Source organism: Excalfactoria chinensis, chromosome 1, assembly GCF_039878825.1.
Source record: "Excalfactoria chinensis isolate bCotChi1 chromosome 1, bCotChi1.hap2, whole genome shotgun sequence".
Taxonomy (NCBI): Eukaryota; Metazoa; Chordata; class Aves; order Galliformes; family Phasianidae; genus Excalfactoria; species Excalfactoria chinensis.
Window position 1 is genome coordinate 157,213,434 of NC_092825.1, and position 17,801 is coordinate 157,231,234.

At 42.3% G+C, this 17,801-nt stretch overlaps 1 protein-coding gene across 8 annotated transcripts in view; it reads right to left on the reverse strand.

The window, feature by feature from the left end:
* Positions 1-17,801, reverse strand: part of LCP1 (lymphocyte cytosolic protein 1) — a 43,915-nt gene that overhangs the window by 12,577 nt on the left and 13,537 nt on the right. For 6 of the 8 annotated variants that reach the window (XM_072332012.1, XM_072332041.1, XM_072332032.1 and 3 more), the window contains exons 2-7: positions 5,711-5,801; positions 4,191-4,342; positions 3,016-3,145; positions 2,275-2,407; positions 1,770-1,851; positions 64-229 (exon numbers count right to left, since the gene is read on the reverse strand). In XM_072332012.1, coding sequence (XP_072188113.1) covers positions 64-229; positions 1,770-1,851; positions 2,275-2,407; positions 3,016-3,145; positions 4,191-4,342; positions 5,711-5,777 — 730 coding nt within the window. In that variant the 5' untranslated portion in view covers positions 5,778-5,801. Of the gene's footprint in view, positions 1-63; positions 230-1,769; positions 1,852-2,274; positions 2,408-3,015; positions 3,146-4,190; positions 4,343-5,710; positions 5,802-15,981; positions 16,181-17,801 lie in introns of those variants that run through there. The other 2 variants (XM_072332049.1, XM_072332023.1) reach the window with 2 other exon arrangements.

Consider the following 17,801-nt stretch of genomic DNA (forward strand, 5'->3'; position numbering starts at 1 on the left):
ACTTGTGTTGAGAAGAGTGTTTAGTAATAACAACAGAGCGCTGAAACCAAGAGCCACACATACCTTCATTCCTGCTGATCTCAATGTCAGCAAAGAGTCCAATTTTGATGACTTGCCATAAAAGACCCAAAACCAGATAAGGTTTGCCTTCTTTTAAGTCTTCAGCTCCGATGTTAACAACATGGCACCCAATGGCTGAGGCAGAGTTCAGGGCCAGGTTCAGATTTTCCTAGGGAAGAAAACATCTGAATGACGTAATAATGGAGAGCTGAGGGTACAGGCATGCAACTTTATGGAAAAGCCCTTACACCCAAGATACAAATAAATTGCTAGTTGGCAAAGGATACAAAACGCATACGGTCATAGGAATCAGTATGAATAAACCTGTTGTATTTTTAACCTCGTTTCAACCGTGGACTGTTCAGGACTCATTATTTTATGTTTGAAGATCGGGATGTGGAATTCAGAGCTGGGAGCGTTCAGGGGAAGCAAAGGGTTTACGTAATTCATAGTGAGGGGCAGAAAGAAAAGTGATATTTCATGAACGTTTGTTCCTTCACCACTTTCTTCCTATTTAAAACAAAAGGTGTAAGTAAATCTGAGCCATAAGTCTGCAATATCTAAAAAGGAGGCTTGATGAGCAGGGCGAGTAAAACAGATGAAAAAGCCTGGCAAATACCATTTTTCACACAGATTTGCAACTTTCAAATGAATTTCACTGCTGCTGGCATGGCAGGTAGATTTGATTAGCCATAAAACACAGGGAGAGACACGGTGTAAATTTTCATAAGCTGGAAAAATTGGAGCGTTTCAAATTAATTATCTTTTCTCCACCAGACAGCTGTAAAAGGGTTAAGTTAAAGTGGAAGGTGTATTGATCGAATCATGTCTACATGTGACAGGGATTGATCTGGGCTGCATCACTAAGCGATGCTGCTGACCAAAACGATTATAACTGAAAAATGTGGTATACAGCATAAAAATCCAATTTAATGGCTTCTGAGCTTACTTGAGCCTGGCTAATGTTCCATCTAATCAGGGTAGCTGAGGGCTAAACTGGGTTAGGTTCACATCCATTCCATATATCTATTTATATTCTGTACCCTGTTATATAGATGTCGTTCATATAAAAGTCTCTCTCTATGTACTGCTGTGTGAGAAACGTAATAAAGTTTAAGCAGGTGAAAATTTATTTTTTGTCCAGTTTTTAAATTGTATTTATGTGCAGATGATAGAAATAAAGAAAGGATTCAGTTCTCAAGGTGAAAAAGCACAGACTGTAAAGAACAGGCAGAGGTTCTTGTTCCACCTCAGGCCCAATGCGCCCCACAGCACTTCCTGGACCATAGCTGATATTTGGGTGAGGACATCAGACCACAACACAGCAGTGGTGAATTCAAGTCCAGTGCTTGGGTAACCAGGGAGGGTGTTTTCAACCTTATGAGAGTTATTCCACCTATTATTTTTCACCACATTATCTATCCAGTTGCTCTTGTTTTCATATGGTGTCTACCACAAAGTTATCCCGAGCTTTGACCAGGTAAACATTTATACACTGGTTTAAGTGCAAATACAACACTTCAGTCCAATTACTCAAATGCTTAAAAAGAAACAGAACTATAATTCTTCTCGACCATGTGAATCTGAACATTTCAGTTTGCCACAGACAACCTTGGCTGATTGTGCTGGGCAGAATGAAGTGCAGCCTTTGCTCTAAGCATTGGAGCATCCTATGTGGAGAAGCAAGGAATCCTGTTACGTTTTTGTACCTGTATGGTAAAGGGTGTGAGTTTCTTCTTGTTGATTGTTCTCTCATCAATGGTATCGGGGACTGAAAAGTTGATCATCTTACTGGAAACAAAAGAAAATACAACAAAAGACACTAATAGTGACATGTGCAGATAGAGATTTTGTCACTACAGGAGAAGTCAAAGAGCTGGAGGGTTACTACACAAACATAGTCATCCTCTGCCTTTTACATTTGCACTCATTCATACAATACTCTAGCAATTATTTTGAGTCACATACTATAAACGTGGGGCAAGGATACCATAATGTGAAGTTGTAGAAGTTTATTTTGTGGAAATTCCCACAAAAGCACTCAGTATCTTACGTTACTTCATATGAAACCCCAAAGTCCTTGAACAAAAGTAAGAAAAAGTAACTACCGGGATCAGATTTCACTGACTTCTCATTGGAAAGGTCTGGAGGGAAAGAAAAATCCTCGCTGAACATGAAAGAAGTGTAATCTTTTTAAAGAGAAATATTATTTACCAAAGCACAATGCCATCACCGACTGCCTGGAAGAGATCATCTGTTTCTGGGTTCATTGGGACCACGTGTTTACAGTCAGGGTCCTTCTCAAGGGCTTTGTTAATCCAGTTGACAAAGGCATACTTTTCTTCCTCTGTAGACAAAACATCAAACCCATCCATTTGCCATGTTACAATAATTTACCGTCATTTTACTTACAAACGTTCATGGGGGGAAAGAACCTACTAAATCTGGGTGTGACCAAACAACAAACTTCAACAAGGGAAGAGGGCTCTGAGGAGACAGGCAAAAGTACGAGCTTGTGAAGCTGAAGGGAAGATGAGGAAGGATGTATGGGGTGACTGACTGTAAGGGAGCAGAACTTAGTCTTGACACAAAGGGAACTGGGGGGAGCATTTATTCTGTACAAATAACTAACTCAGCTGAGTGAACCAGACAGCTGTGTAACTGCCCATCCCTAACTTAATCAGAGAATGCAAATATATGTCTTCCTCAGTTAGCCAGACCAGCACGAGGGTGTATAAATGGCTCAGCCAACCATAGAGCAGAAAAGCTGAAAAATGAACAAAATGAGATGACAAGTGCAACGGGCTTGAGTTCACTCAAATCCCCATACTCCTTCACAAACAGAGGCCCTGGTGGGGTCTTGCCCACATTAGCAGAAAGGTACCATTTGCTTTCAGATTTACACAGGGAGACATTTACTCCTGGTTGTTATCAGCGCAGAACCCCTGCGCTTACCTGAGTAAGAGTGCTGTGTGCCAGCACTGGACTGCTCCGACGTCCCACCGATAGCACAGATCCCCTCCTTCTTGTTGATTTGTTTTCGGAATGATTTAGCAACGTCGTCGCTCTTCAGGTTTTGGAAAATCTTTCAAGCACAAGAGACAATTTTAGATTTGCAGAGAATTAAAGCAAGTTAAAACCATGAGCTCTTTGTCCATGAGACACGTCCCCACTTCTTTACACACGGAAGAGCACAGCTTGTGTGTTATTTAGCAGGTATGGGGGAAAGTCTGTGTATCCTCTCTGATACTTTCAAAGCCATGAACAAAGACCAGCTCAGTAGCAGAAACATCTGTGGCATGAAACTGTGGAGCTGAAGTCTGCAGGAGGAGCACCTTTGAAAGTTTCAGTTTGAGAAAAAGGCAAGCAAAAATCTGTTTCTCCACCCCAACGGAAATCCCACTATTTTAGCATTTTTGACCCAGTTTAGACCAGAGAAAGAACAAGTTATTGAAATTTCTTATAGACATGCAGCCATAGCATTACCTTTCCACAACTTAAAACCAAAAAAAAAATCATCCTGTTGCGTTAACCAAATCAAAAGATATTAAGACAGTTCAATATGCAGCTGCACTCATTTAATTTGTCCCAGTTAACTGCAGGATTTCTAGTTCAGTTACATCTTCCTCTCATCTTTTCCACTGGGGAACACCTCAGTGATACGATGCGCTCATGGCTCTCCTGTGCCCCAGGGACCGCCATGATCTGAGCATCAAGGATAATGAGAACATTCTGGGGAAAAACAAACATTTAGCCGCAGAAAAGGCTCTTTCTGGGGAAAAGATATCCTCTGCTGATGCAGTGAACTAAAAATTCCCCAACTAGTTCTATCATGGCCTCAAGTTGCGCCAGGGCAAGTTTAGGTTGGATATTAGGAAACAGTTCTTTACTGGAATAGGCTTCCCAGGGAGGTGATTGAATCCTCTTAAAGCCGTTTGGATGTGGTGCTCAGGGCTATGATTTAGCAGAGGGTTGTTAGAGTTAGGGTACTATGGTAAGGCTGCGGTTGGACTTGATGATCTTCAAGGTCTTTTCCAACCTGGGTAATTCTATGATTCTATGATTCTATCTTTCAGAAGTTGGTGTGCTTTTATTTCTGTATTTATTCTCTGAAATAACATCCCACTTACTGAAATAAATTCATCAAAGCTGATCCTGCCATTCTCTGAGGTTGTCAAATTCTGAACGAGCTCTCTGGCCTTATACCCTGGGAGAGGGAGGTTGGCTGCCTTCAGTACATCTGTTAACTCATTGGCGTCGATGAAGCCATTCCCACTGACATCTGCAAAGATTAAAATGGACATTTAAGATTCTCCATCAGTTGAATGAAATTTTCTGCACAGGAAGGCTGCTATTTTTATTTCACCTGAGGAGGTATACATTACATATAAGGATCTGTTATTCAGAAGTCCATTATCTTCAACCACTGCAGCGGTTACAATCATCATTTAACAGACAAAAATTCACAGTGATGAATTTACATGTTTTAGACATAATAATATCATAATGATGCTATGATTAGATATATACAATGGGTATACAGACAAACATGGAAGCAATCTATGGAAAGACTATCCTTATTAGGAGTAATATGTGTTAAATAGCCCTTTCTGCCCTACCAGTTTGTGAAAATCTCCACAAATAAGAAGAGAGCTTTTGTTATAAAGCAATAATTATACATTGTATTACCATAGTATTACATATATACATCCATATATGTACATATGTATATAGTTACTTTTTTTCTTGTATTCTCTTTTTATAGATCTGCACTCCTTCCCCAGAGCAGAGGCTGAGGTGATTTAAGAAGCGGGTGTCAGTTTCCTGCGTGGTGAGCTGCAACCAGCCACCACTTGCTGCGTGCTGCAAAAAGAGCTGAGCTCAGATAAATACAAGTTGCAGAAGGCATCTGATCTAAATCTGGTCCAGAAAAGGGTCTGGATTTGGAGTGGGTAACAAATGGAAGAGGAATAAGTGCATCCTTCCAGCCTTCGCTTTGGGTGCACTGGACACACCCCATGCCCTGGTGTTTCAGGTTTCCAGCCTGGACTGCTTTGTGCTCAGAAATGAAAGCATCACTACCTGAAGCGGGAAGGACAGCTGGTCAACACACAGCCCAGCAAGGCTGATGGATCTGATGGTTAAAGTAAGGAAGTGGTGAGAAACGCGAGGCCATCTTCTTAGCATTTGGATAAGCAGTGACAAATCTGCATCACTTTAAGGGAAAGAAAGCAGAGGGGACCTTTGAGCCTTGCAAAGGAAATACATATTTGAAAAGTAACCAGAGCTTAAAAGGAACTGCACATTTTGTAGCCATTTGCACATTTGTCCCCTCCAGGCTATTCCTCCCTAGAAGAGGTACTCGATTTGCATTTAAATCAAAATCTATTCCCTTCCCAATGGTTCACCTGGAGTAAGCAGCATTCTTAAAGCATTTCTGTTCAGGTTTACAATTTGTATCCCAAAATCTGCTGCTCTGCCTCCAGGATGCTGCATGGCGTGCTGTGGGTTCGCTGGGAGCTCTGCAGAACAGGCAGGACTCTCTGAGGTTTGTGGTCAGCACTGCTGGAAGCTCATTTCACCACAGCCAGTTGGTTTACCAGCAAAGAGCCAGCAAAAAGAGTTTACACCCACGGCATCTCACACTCACCCACTTTGCTGAAGGCCTCGCGGAGCTCCGCCATCTCCTCCTCCGAGAAGTGTGCTGCCGATGCCATGCTTTGCCTCTCCAAGGTGCAGGTCTGCAAGAGGAAAGCACACATGTTCAGAGGGTGCTTCCTTGGGCTTGTGAGCATCACAAAAAAGAGGGATTTTCATTATGGAAATAATATATATATATATTTTTTTTTGAGTAAGCAGCATGGATTGGAATTCTCATAGCAGTTGAAAACCAATTCCTCTCTGCATCCTGAAACTGAGCAATGGGTTAAAGCCTTGAGTATCTGAGATGCCACTGCTGTTGTTTTGCCAACTCCTATTCATTAATCCCAACCCACTTCACTGGAATTCAATCCTACCCCTAACTTTTCTTCATCATGGAGAGAAGAGAACAAAGTGACGTTGTTCCTTGTGGTTCCCCCTTTGGAAACACGATTTGCCATAACTTGTGTGCCCCCTTGGCCTACTCCTTGAGCTCTGGGGTGCAGCTGACCCTCGCTCTGGCCATGTGGAGTGTTTAGGGACTTGCCCACGAAGGTGTCTGAGGCTGGCAAAGCTTTAAGAACACATGGCTGGAGGAAAACAGCATGTCTTCCCCTGCCTCAAAGCCAGGAGGAAGGATGAGACTGCAATTATTTGGGTTATTAAAAATGGTGCCTGGAAATTCAAAGTTTGCTTCTGTTTGTCACAATATTCATCACACTGCCAGAAGATGCACGCTATACCCACCCCACTGCTTTTCACTGCACCTACCATCCCTCACAGAGGAAACCTTCTATGAGGCAGGCAATCCATTATTCTGTGTTTGTGAGAATGACTCCAGTGTCCTATGTCTCTTTAACTATTAATTACCCAGGCAACTATTTAAATAGAATACAATGGAAACATGAGCTGATCTTGGAAATGAGTGGCTGTAGTTGCAGTGTTTAAATAAAATCAAATAAAATGAAATGAAACCAGAAAAGAAATTCAAAAATACCACATTGCCAGGCTGAAAACAGCAATGCATTCTGGCTGCTAGGATTCCAAATTCTATAGAAAGATTTCCATGTAAGAGTTAAAAAATGACAGATTTGCTACAGCCCTCTACAAACACACAGGACTGTGCCTGGCATATCTGGCCTTCAGATTTAATACTCCTAAATTCTTGCATTGATTCCTTCTATCAGTAAAGAATACTATGGAAATGAGTTTCAGATTGCTCAAAGGCAATTTTGTGTGGTTGGCTTTTTGTCTGCTGTCTTCCTGTAGTATCACGCTTCAGCTGCCTCATCACTGTGATTTTAGATACAGCTTCCAGAGAAATATCTGTTTATTCACAACAACTTCTATAAGCAGAGAAATGCAGCATAATCAAAGGCTATTGCTTTCAAGGCCCACAGATATGTGTGAAGTTTTCAGCACAATGAACAATTGCTATTGTAATACTACTATAAAATTTGAAGTGATTCTAAAAAACCTTCTATTTGAGGACTATCTTGAAGTTCTTTGCCTCAGCCTTCAGTGGAAGTCAGGCTCTACATGTCTCTTATGTGTCTGGACCTTTATGTAGGAGTTTGGGGAGCAAAATCCTCCCCACTCTAAGACAAGAGTAAGTTTGAGACTACCCAATGAGGCTGAATATGTTCAAGTCTATGAGGCTGGGAAACACAGAATCATAGAATCTCTCAGGTAGGAAAAGACCTCAAGATTATCGACTCCAACCACAACCTGACCATACTACCCTAACTAACAACCCTCCCCTAAATTATGTCCCTGAGCCAAACAGCTTTTAAACACATCCAGGGACCGTGACTCAACCACCTCCCTGGGAGCCTATTCCAGTGCTTAACAACCCTTTCTGTAAAGAAGTGTTTCCTGGTATCCAACCTAAACTTACCCTGGCTCAATTTGAGACCTGTCACCAGTGAGAAGAGACCAGCCCTGCTCTCTTGGATACTGGAAGAGAGCAATAAGGTCTCCCCTCAGCCTCCTTTTCCCCAGACTAAACAGCCCCAGCTCCCTCAGCCAATCCTCATAGGGCATATTCTCCAAGCCTTTCACCAGCCTTGTTGCCCTTCTTTGGACCTTCTTCAGCAACTCCATGTTCTTTCTGTACTGAGGTGCCCCAAACTTAACTTTAACTTACTTTATTAATACTTATTATTAACATGTACCCTAGGGTCTTGAAGGAACTGGCTGATGTGATTGCCAGGACATTCTCCATCACATCTGAAATGTCGCGGCTGTCAGGGGAAGTCCCTTGTGACTGGAAAAGGGATGTGTAAGAAAGGTGAAAGGAAGACCTGGGGAACTACAGACTGGTAAGAGTCACATCTGGGCCTGGTAAGATCATGGAGCAGATCCTCCTGGAAGAGATGTTAAATCAGGTGCAAGATGAGAAGATGATCAAAGACAGCCACCATGGCTTCAATAAGGGCAGATCATGCCTCACCAATCTGGTGGCCTTCTACAATGGAGTGATAGCATCGGTGGATGAAGGAAGGGCAACTGATGGTCACCTACCACTATTGGTCCATCCTGAGCTGGTGCTTTTTAATATCTTTATCAATGACATAGACAGTGGAATTGAGGGCACTCTTAGCAAGTTTGCAGTTTATCATCAAGCTGAGTGGACCCATAAAACTCAACAAAGCCAAGTGCAAGGTGCTACACTTGGGTTGAAGGAATCTCAGATACGTGTACTGGCTGGGAGAAGAACACATTGAGAGCACTACTAAAAGAAAGGATTTGGGTGTTCTGTTAGATGAAAAGCTTGAAACAAGCCAGCAGTGTGTACTTGCAGTTGTAGCCTGGAAGGAGCCATTGCATCCTGGGCTGCATCAAAAGAGGGGTAGCCAGCAGGGAGAGAGAAGGGATTGCCTCCTTCTGCTCTGCCCTCGTGAGAACCCATCTGGAGTACTGTGTCCAGGCCTGAAGCCCCCAGCAAAAAAAGGATGAAGAGTTCTTGGAGCAGGTCCAGAGGAGGGCCATGAAGATGACCAGAGGGTTGGAGCACCTCTCCTATGAAAAAAGGTTGAGGGAATTGGGCTCGTTCAGCATGGGAAAGAGAAGGCTCTAGTGAGACCTCTTTGTGGCCCTCCAGTACCTGAAGGGAGCTTACAAGCAGGAGAGGGACTGATTTTATCCACAATCTGATAGGACAAGGGGGACTGGCTTTAAACTAAAAGGGGGGACATTTAGGTTGGATGTTAGGCAGAAATTCTTTACTCAGATGGTGGTGAGGCACTGGCCCAGCTGCGCAGAGAAGCTGTGGATGCCCCATTCCTGAAGGCTTTCAAGGCTAGGCTGGATGGGGCTCAGGCAGCCTGAGCTGCTGGGTGGCAGCCCTGCCTGTAGAAAATGGGTTAGTCCCTTCCAACACAAGCCAAATGGCTTTTTTTTCCTCCTGTTTTTCTATGAAAAACTCTTGTGGTTCACTAGCAATATGGTTTATATATATGTGATCACCATGAGATCCATAGTCTTCCTCCTTCATGCTGATCTCTTTCCTGTCTTCGATTCCTCACTACTAGTTTTTGATCCATGTGTTTTTGCTGCATTTGGACTGGATGAGAACTACCTGGATATATGCAAATATTGCAGTGCTATCACCAAGAAAATCCATATCCTACTGCAAGATGACCAGACACAACTTGCAAGATAACATTTAATAGAGTGAAAGACTGTTGTGTAGCTTAATAGGTAAGAAGCACCACAGGATGATGACAAGTGCTTTTGCAGAGTTTTATAACCTCTAGATAAAATGAACACTGACATAATAACCCGGAATGTTCCCAGTCACATTTGATCTGTTACATACAGAGAATTCTATTAATAGCACACATTTTTACACCTGTGTATACTAATAATATACAGTAGAATGAGGGGCTTTGCTGCAGTGAACGCTTCTAATATCCATATTAGTCCAGTATGACCCTCTCCCTTGCAAATGTGGCTACATTTAGCAGGACTCTGAGCTCAGGTCGAGAATGTGTCCTACATCAGCCATAGACTGGTTGCACTTGGGTGATGGAGGAACCATGACTGTCGGTTCCAAAGCACAATTGCGTTATACAAAATTGAAAGTCATCATCATTTCTGAAATTGTTCAAGCAGTAAACCACAGCATATGGAAATCAAGAGAGAAAAGGAACTATTAAAGTCCAAAGCATTAAACAGTGACAGAAAATGAGCACATGCATTTTTAAAAAGCTTCCTTATTAAGCTGTGTACCTTGCTTAAGTCATTAAAAGTAAAGCATGTTTGGGCACATAGAAATGAAAAATGCTTTTGGAAAATGGTGTAGGAGATCAGGTGCAGTATTTCTTTTGATTTTATCTGCCAAGAGCAGAGCAATTCGCTTCTAGACGTGAAATACTTTCAAAGCCTCCCTGTCCACAGTGCAAACTGAAATCCCTTGGGCACCCAATCAAGAGGGCATCCAACAGCTCTAGGTAAAGAACCCAGTTACTGATAATGCACAAGGTACTGCAAGATACTTTCAGAGCCTCGCTGTCCACAGTGCAAACTGAAATCCCTTGGGCACCCAATCAAGGGGGCATCCAACATCTCTAGGTAAAGAACCCAGTTACTGATAATGCACAAGGTACTGCAAGAAGATGGTACACATCTCTGATCCAAACTGCTTGCAAATCAGTGCAAGAGAAAACGTGCAGAGAATGATATACAAGCAAAGGAGTACATATGGATATGAGGAGCAATGTGAACAAGTTGAAACATATTCTATCAAGGGGATAGCAGTGAGGAGCAAAGGGAATATTGGCTGATGAAAAATGGGTGATGTTCCTATTTGCCAGACAGTGTAAGCCCACTATTGCAGCATTACATTTCACAAACATATACGTAGGTACTCAGAATCAATGTAACTGTGAGGTTTGTGTCAATAAAGTTGAATAAATGACTAATATCCAGTCATTTTATACCATCATGGCCTTATTTCATTAATGTACTAGCACTTTGTAAATAATACAGTCCCCACTAAACAGCTGGAGAGTAATCAGATAAAGGTTTACATGTTTTCCCTGTCATAGAATTTCCCTACTTTGTTTTGCCTTCTTCTCTTCAAACTTACTTTTTGACAGTGATGTAACATCAAGAAATTGGCTCTTGCAAAATACAGCTTTAGGATTGCATGGGGAAGCAGAGGATGGTGCTCTCTTCAACTCTCATGCTCAAAATTGTGTAATCTACCTTATTACAGTTCACAGCTCCAGCTCCAGCCCTTTACTCTTCTTGTCCCATCCACAAATTCAGCTTCCAAATGTCTGGCTTTCTATAAAGGTTGTGGAGCACTTCCCCAGCTCTTGCTTTTGCAGCTTATTTCAGAGCCATGACCTGTAACCTTCTCATGTACAACCCACCCTGAACAATGCCAAGTGCGGGTGGAAATAAAAGATGTGCCCCTAGAGCTGCCCGGAAGCTCAATATAGATTCGAAACATCAGATCTAAGGAACTAGGGACTACCTTGAACATATCTGTTATTTGCCCCATTCTTGCATCCTTGAGACACTTCTCATTCCTATTTGTTCATGGGAATATCACTAATAGGACTTTGCAGAAATATTTCCCTCTATTGTTTTCTCACAAGGTTCTGCACACAAATCCACATATCCCCTAACATTGCTACCACCCCTTTCAATGCATTTCTGTTTGAATCACGTGTCTGAATCAGTGTGTTTTCTACAGCATGGAAGGACCAAGGAGGAGACAAGAGAGATCTGTGAGTGAGGTTCTTTTAAATATTTTCCTTCTGGTGAAAAGTGTTGACATCCTTGGCCTCATCAGTGAGTGAGAAAAAGAGAAATTACTCCGTGGATCTCATGTTGAAAGAAGAATCAATGTTCTAACCACAACAGTGCTGCCTAGAACTTCCTCAGTTTTAAAGTTTCATCTTGCACTCATCGGCCAACATGAACCACTTTAACTTAAATGACAGAAGGAAAAGCATCTTGTTGACAATCAACAAACTCTTTTGCATAATTCAGAAGAGTTTATCTCACAGTGTAGCTTCATGTTCTTTGCCTGTGTTACCCATTATGCACGTTTTTTCATGTATTGATTAGTACCTATTGTTATTCCAGCTCTGATTAAAACAAAGTGCTTGTATCCCTGTACCAGCAGGGTGAACCATAATACATTCACAGCCAAGAAGCATAGCAAGGTTAACAGAATTCTCCAGGTTGGATGTTAGGAAATACTTCTTTACAGAAAGGGTAGTTAAATACTGGAATAGGCTTCCCAGGGAGGTGGTTGAGTCACCATCCCTGGATGTGTTTAAGAGCCATTTCGATGTGGTGCTCAGAGATATGATTTAGCAGAGGGTTTTTAGAGTTAGGGTACTATGGTTAGGCTGCGGTTGGACTTGATAATCTTCAAGGTCACTTCCAACCTGGGTAATTCTATGATCAACATTCCATGATCAACTCCAGCTTAAACAAACAGTCCCATTGGTGCCTTCTACTGTAGACTGGTGTTACAGCTTCCACCCAGACTGCCTAGATATTTATTTGTGACAGTTTTTTCTCTGCTAGAGATGCACAATAAAAACCAGAATCAGTTTTGTTTTCAATTTCCTGAACAATATTGAAAGAAATTACAAATCCTAAGGTAAAAACATACTTGGGTCTATTAGCAGCATGTGATTTATTCAGATTGTCACAGTGGTTTCCATCTGGATAGGATCTTACTTTTGGAATACAAACAGGAATCTTTCTGAAGCTGTGGCAAATACTTCCTCTCTGATATGTGTTCGGAATTCACAATTCAGCCCATACTAAATGACAATCTCTGCCTCAAAGGTATTCTGAAATATGAGTACCTGCAGCAGAAAAACCTCACCGTGTATACAGCTGCTGGGATTGTTGAGCTTCAGATATTTTAATTCATGCAGAATTTGAAGAAGCACAGAGAAAAGACATTTGTCAGTGTTTAGAAAACAACTTGGTGATGCTCCATGAGTTATTCTCTTAATGTTCTGTTTTATAAAGTGCCCTGATCCTAAATCAAACATGAATCAACAGGCCATAGGAAGGAAAAATCCCCAGAGCTTGCAGAGGAAAAGAGAACTCTTCCCAATATGTCACCCAGCAGTAGAGAACGCTCGTCCTTCATGGAAATTAAGGCCTGAGGACGCTGAGCTGTGAATCCATAAATACTGTCCTCTTGCATCCCACCAGGGAGATGCAATACATGTGTATATTGTTTTTTTACATCAGAGCCTGCAAATCTTTTCTTAATTAAGAAAAAATATTGATCTAGTAGATTTTACGTTTCTTGTTGAGTCACTTGTCTTTTCCATCCCTTTACCAATACAGCCTGTCTATGTTATAAGGGGGGAAAAAAAGGGTTCTATAAAAATAGGAACATTTTGGCTCCTGAAAGCTTTGTGTGATTTTTTCTTCCCCTTTTTTTTTTTTTTTTTTTTTTTTTTTTTTTTTTTTATGCTGCAGCTGTTTTTAACCCAAGCCATGCTGAGAAACAGCTTCAGTCTCTCAGCAGATTTCCTATTTGGAATAGAAAGCCCTTATCTGCCTGGCCTCAACTTCACCCACTATGGTGAAGCATCTCCAGGTACAAAGAGTTACTCTATGCCTTCCCCACCATGACCAGGGTGTCAGACAAGGCACAAAACCCTGGAGCAGACAGTTATAACCCTCAATTCCTGTTCCTGTGATGTAGTCATACCACAAACCCATGGCAGAAGGTCTGGTCACAAAGTCCTGACTCAGTTCCAGATGTCCTGCAAGAGACGTGTCTGACACAAGACAAGGAGACCACAGCTGATATTTCCAGCTCCCTGGCAGGAAAGCAGTTCCTCTGTGCAAGGAAAATATTAACAACACGTTCCCATCATAAAAAGTAGATGGATATATATTTTTAGATGGTTCCACCTAGATTCACTGAGCATGCACTGGGCAACTGCATCAACAAATGGAGCAAGTAGAGGCAGAGTCCTCTTGTGTCCATTCCCCCTGAACAATATCTTATCACAGAATCACAGAATCTGTAAGGCTGGAAAGACTTCTAAGACCATCTAGTCCAACCGTCCGCATACCACCAATACTGCCCACTGAGCACATCCCTCAGTGCCACATCCTCACAGTTCTTGAACACCCCCAGGGATGGTGACTCCACCACCTCCCTGGGCAGCCCGTGCCACTGCATCACCGCTCTTTTGGAAAAGAAATTTTTCCTACCATCCTACTTTCCTATGGGTTGGATACAACCTGAACCTCCCCTTGACTTTTCGTTGTGCTCCTTGAGCCCTAAACACCCCCCACTTGTCTCACGCATTCCTCTCCCTGGGCTCTGCCTCTGCATTAGAAGCCCCACTTATCAATCATTAACACTTCCCAGTAACCTATCACAGCAAGCAATTTCCAAACAGGCCGAGCAAAACCAGTGCAATCCCCCACGTGATTTACTCTCTGTTCTGCAGCTTTCCCCTTTGATGATTGAAAAGATGCACAGAGCAACCTGTGCATCCTACAACACAGCTGGATTCAGGATGCTGGATGCATTTCAAGTCTTCTTCGTACATATTTTTCATTTTGATAAGTATTTTGCATTTTGTATCAGTGTTTCACTGAAGTCTGCTGCTTTGCATGAAAGGATTAGAGTATGAAAATCAGCTACATTTCTGAATGCGCTGTACTTTCTTGACCTCTTCTCCTCCATATTACTCAATGTTCATAATACAATAAGATGGCATGGATAGCAGGTTTTGTGAGTAGGAAGGAAGAACAAACACCACTGGACTTGTTTAAATATCGCAAGCTGTATAGAAGACCTCATCATGCCCGTCCCTGCAGGCATTCAAGGCCAGGCTGGATGCAACTCTGGGCAGCCTGGTCTGGTGGTTGGCGACCCTGCACATTGCAGGGGGTTGAAACTGGATGATCATTGTGGTCCTTTTCAACCCAGGCCATTCTGTGATTCTATGATCATTTACAACTATAACAGAATTCAGTCCAGACTCACACTAGATGCAACTGAAGAAACAGACTTCAAAGCCACAGCATAATACAACCCCTGCTCCTTCTTCTGATTTACTTTCTGCACATTTTCCTTAGTTAAACAAAGCTGGACTCCACAGTCAGGACTGAAGCAGAAATCCCCACGGCAGCTACCAGCAGGCAGGCAGGTACTTCCCAGTCCTTCTTGGCTCTAGCATTCACATTTTGGTGGAGTTTCTCACCATGGAGGGTATTTCCCCACTTCCTCTCTGCCCAGGAGAGCCACATCCCCAGGCCTCTGCAGCCTTTCCGGTGCCATCTTGGGAGGGTGAACTGCTTCATATCAGAGTTTCTCCAAACAAGAGATTTCAGGGCGTGATCTGTTTCTATCAGAGCAATCAAACAGCCATCTCCTGAGCACCCTCCACATCTCTGGCTGCACTATCTCAACTGCCTTTTACTGGAGGTAATCTTCACTTGGGATCCACAGCAGTGAGGGGTTACTCAAGCAATAGAGCTGTCTAAACTAACAAAAAAATACCCTGTTTGTTTGAAAAGTCAAGTTGCTCACGGGCTTATGGGTCAGTTTACAGTGTTCAGACCAGATTTACATACTGAGGAACAAAAACATATACCTACAGCTCTTACAAAGCAAAAATGTAAGCCCAAATATTCCTGTTCTCAATAGCATTTCTGTAGACATTTGCAAGTCAAAGTTCATCTACAGCCCAAGCTGAAATCCCAAAGAAGTCACAGGATAAGTCTGACCAACTTCAACCACCAAGATATTAAAAGGCAGATACAATGTCAGGATCAATCCATATTACTGCTTTTGTATTTGTTTTTCTTTTTAAAGCAGAAATCAGGATCCGAATTCATCAGTTTCATTTATTCACCGGAGAGCAAAATTACATTTGTAACAGCCTACAAAGAATGTCCTCACAGGCAGCAGAGTACAATGTAAATAAAACCAGCTGAAATACACCAGGTTTACGAGTGGGTGTATTTCATCACTGGGGTTAGAATCACCCTTTCACAGGGATGCACTAAATAACAGCTTACTTCTTCTTCTTCCCATCCTGCCAACTAATCCTATCATTCAAAGACAACCACCCCACTCAAACACTACTCAACTACATTCACCCAATATCCTGAAGGTCCTTATGAAGGCTCTGCACAAGACAACTGCAAAATGCTTCACACTCAAAGCAAACTTCATGGCAACCACAGTTTCCTGTTCAGTTCAACTGCTTGCACGCTCAGTGAGGGCAGCTTGCTGAAAAACAGCAGGTGCTGTGCTCTTACCTCCCAGGCTCACGCTGTGGGTTCCAACTAGTAGAGCAAGTGCTCGTCAGCTGCAAGTCCAATAGAAAGGGAAGTACTTCTTAAAAAAAAATAAGACTTATTGTGGGATGGTAAGCTGCAAAGTGGATGTTGAAACGGGTTGCTGCACACCAAGAAAATCTGCAGAGCAACTTGAGCCCAAGACTGCAAGCCCAAGACTGAGCCCCTTGGAGGAAGTGGCTGGTAACAAAACGTCATAGATGAAATAGATGATTTTGTCTTTATAAGGAAATTTAGCATTCTCTGGTCTTCCTCACCACCTCCTCATAATTTCTTTTACCTCTCTTCTGTTCCTTTCTCTTTCACTGACTGCACGCATGCACACACACAGTTTTACACCCTCTCTCCTTTGCAATAAAATCAGACACGTTTTAGCTTCGGCATCTGCAGTCCTACTCCCTACAACCACAGCAATGTTGGCTGTGAAGCAACTAGGAATAGGATGAGAGGGAATGGCTACAAGTAGTGCCAGGGGAGATTCATGTTGGATGTTAGGAAAAATTTCTTCTCTGAAAGAGTGGTGATGTCCTGGAACGGGCTGCACAGAGAGGTGGGTAAGGCAACGTCCCTGGAGGTGTTCAGTAAACATTTAGCTGTTGTACCAAGGGACAGTGGTTTAGTGGGGAAATACTAGTAGGTTGGTGGTTGGATTGGATGATCTTGAAGGTCTTTTCCAGACTTGGTGATTCATTGATTCTATGGCAATGTCTCCAAGGATGGAGACTCCTCAACACCTCTGGGCAACCTCTACCAACATTTGACTGCACTTTCTGTGAACACTTTTTTTCTTGCATGAAGCTGGAATTTCCCTTGTTGCAACTTGTTGCTTTTTATTCTCATGGTACACTTCTAAAATAAAGTCTGTTTCCATCTTCTCTATCAGCTCCAATTAGGGAGGTGCAAGAAAAGGTCTCAGCTTTCTCCTTGAACAAGACTTCTCCATCTCTCCTCATACTTCACGTGCTGCAGCCCTTAGCTATGCTGGTGCCCAAAGATCTTGTGCTGGAGGGCATCACACAAGACACAGCACTCACTGAGCTCACAACTGGCACTGACGTCAAGGACACATTTCCCAGATACACTGAGGGTCAAACACAAAAGCGCTGGATATGGATGCAAGCACAAGTTGTCTTTCAATGCTGATGAAAGAAGCGCAGCAGAAACCTTAAGAGAACTGAAAATATAACATCAAAAGACAAAAGTGATTCATTGACCCCATGGGGATTTTAAGAAGTGTTCAACACTAACAGAAAAATTCCCACCACTTTCCACAGGTTGAAGAATGATCCTTCACCTTTTTTATATAACTTCTGTTTTGACTTTTGCCTTTGCAAATACACAGCTGAAAAAAGAACTAAATTGAGTGGATTTATATAGTCAGGATTCAGCAGATCAGCTGGACCACCAGCTACCTGCTAATGTATGGGACTTCAGGAAAACCCTCTCATGAACAAAATCCCCATACTTATGATCCCATCCTTGAAGCACACATAGATTTACTGTATTGAAACATATTGAAGGTATTTCTGATGGCAGAAAACTTTTTTCCATTAGAAAAATAAATGCCCAGTTATCTCTTTGATATTGTCACAGTCTTCTGTACAGAAATCTCTTGTATATTTTCCAGTTTCTTCTGCCCCTGAACACTTCTGTTATAACTTGAGCAGCAAGTCCTTATACTCAGCGTGGGAAGGATTTCCATGATGTAAATGTGAAGACTGGGGATGGTGTTTTGAATTGACTTTCAATTTAATACAGCACCTCTTTGGCTTCTTGTTATT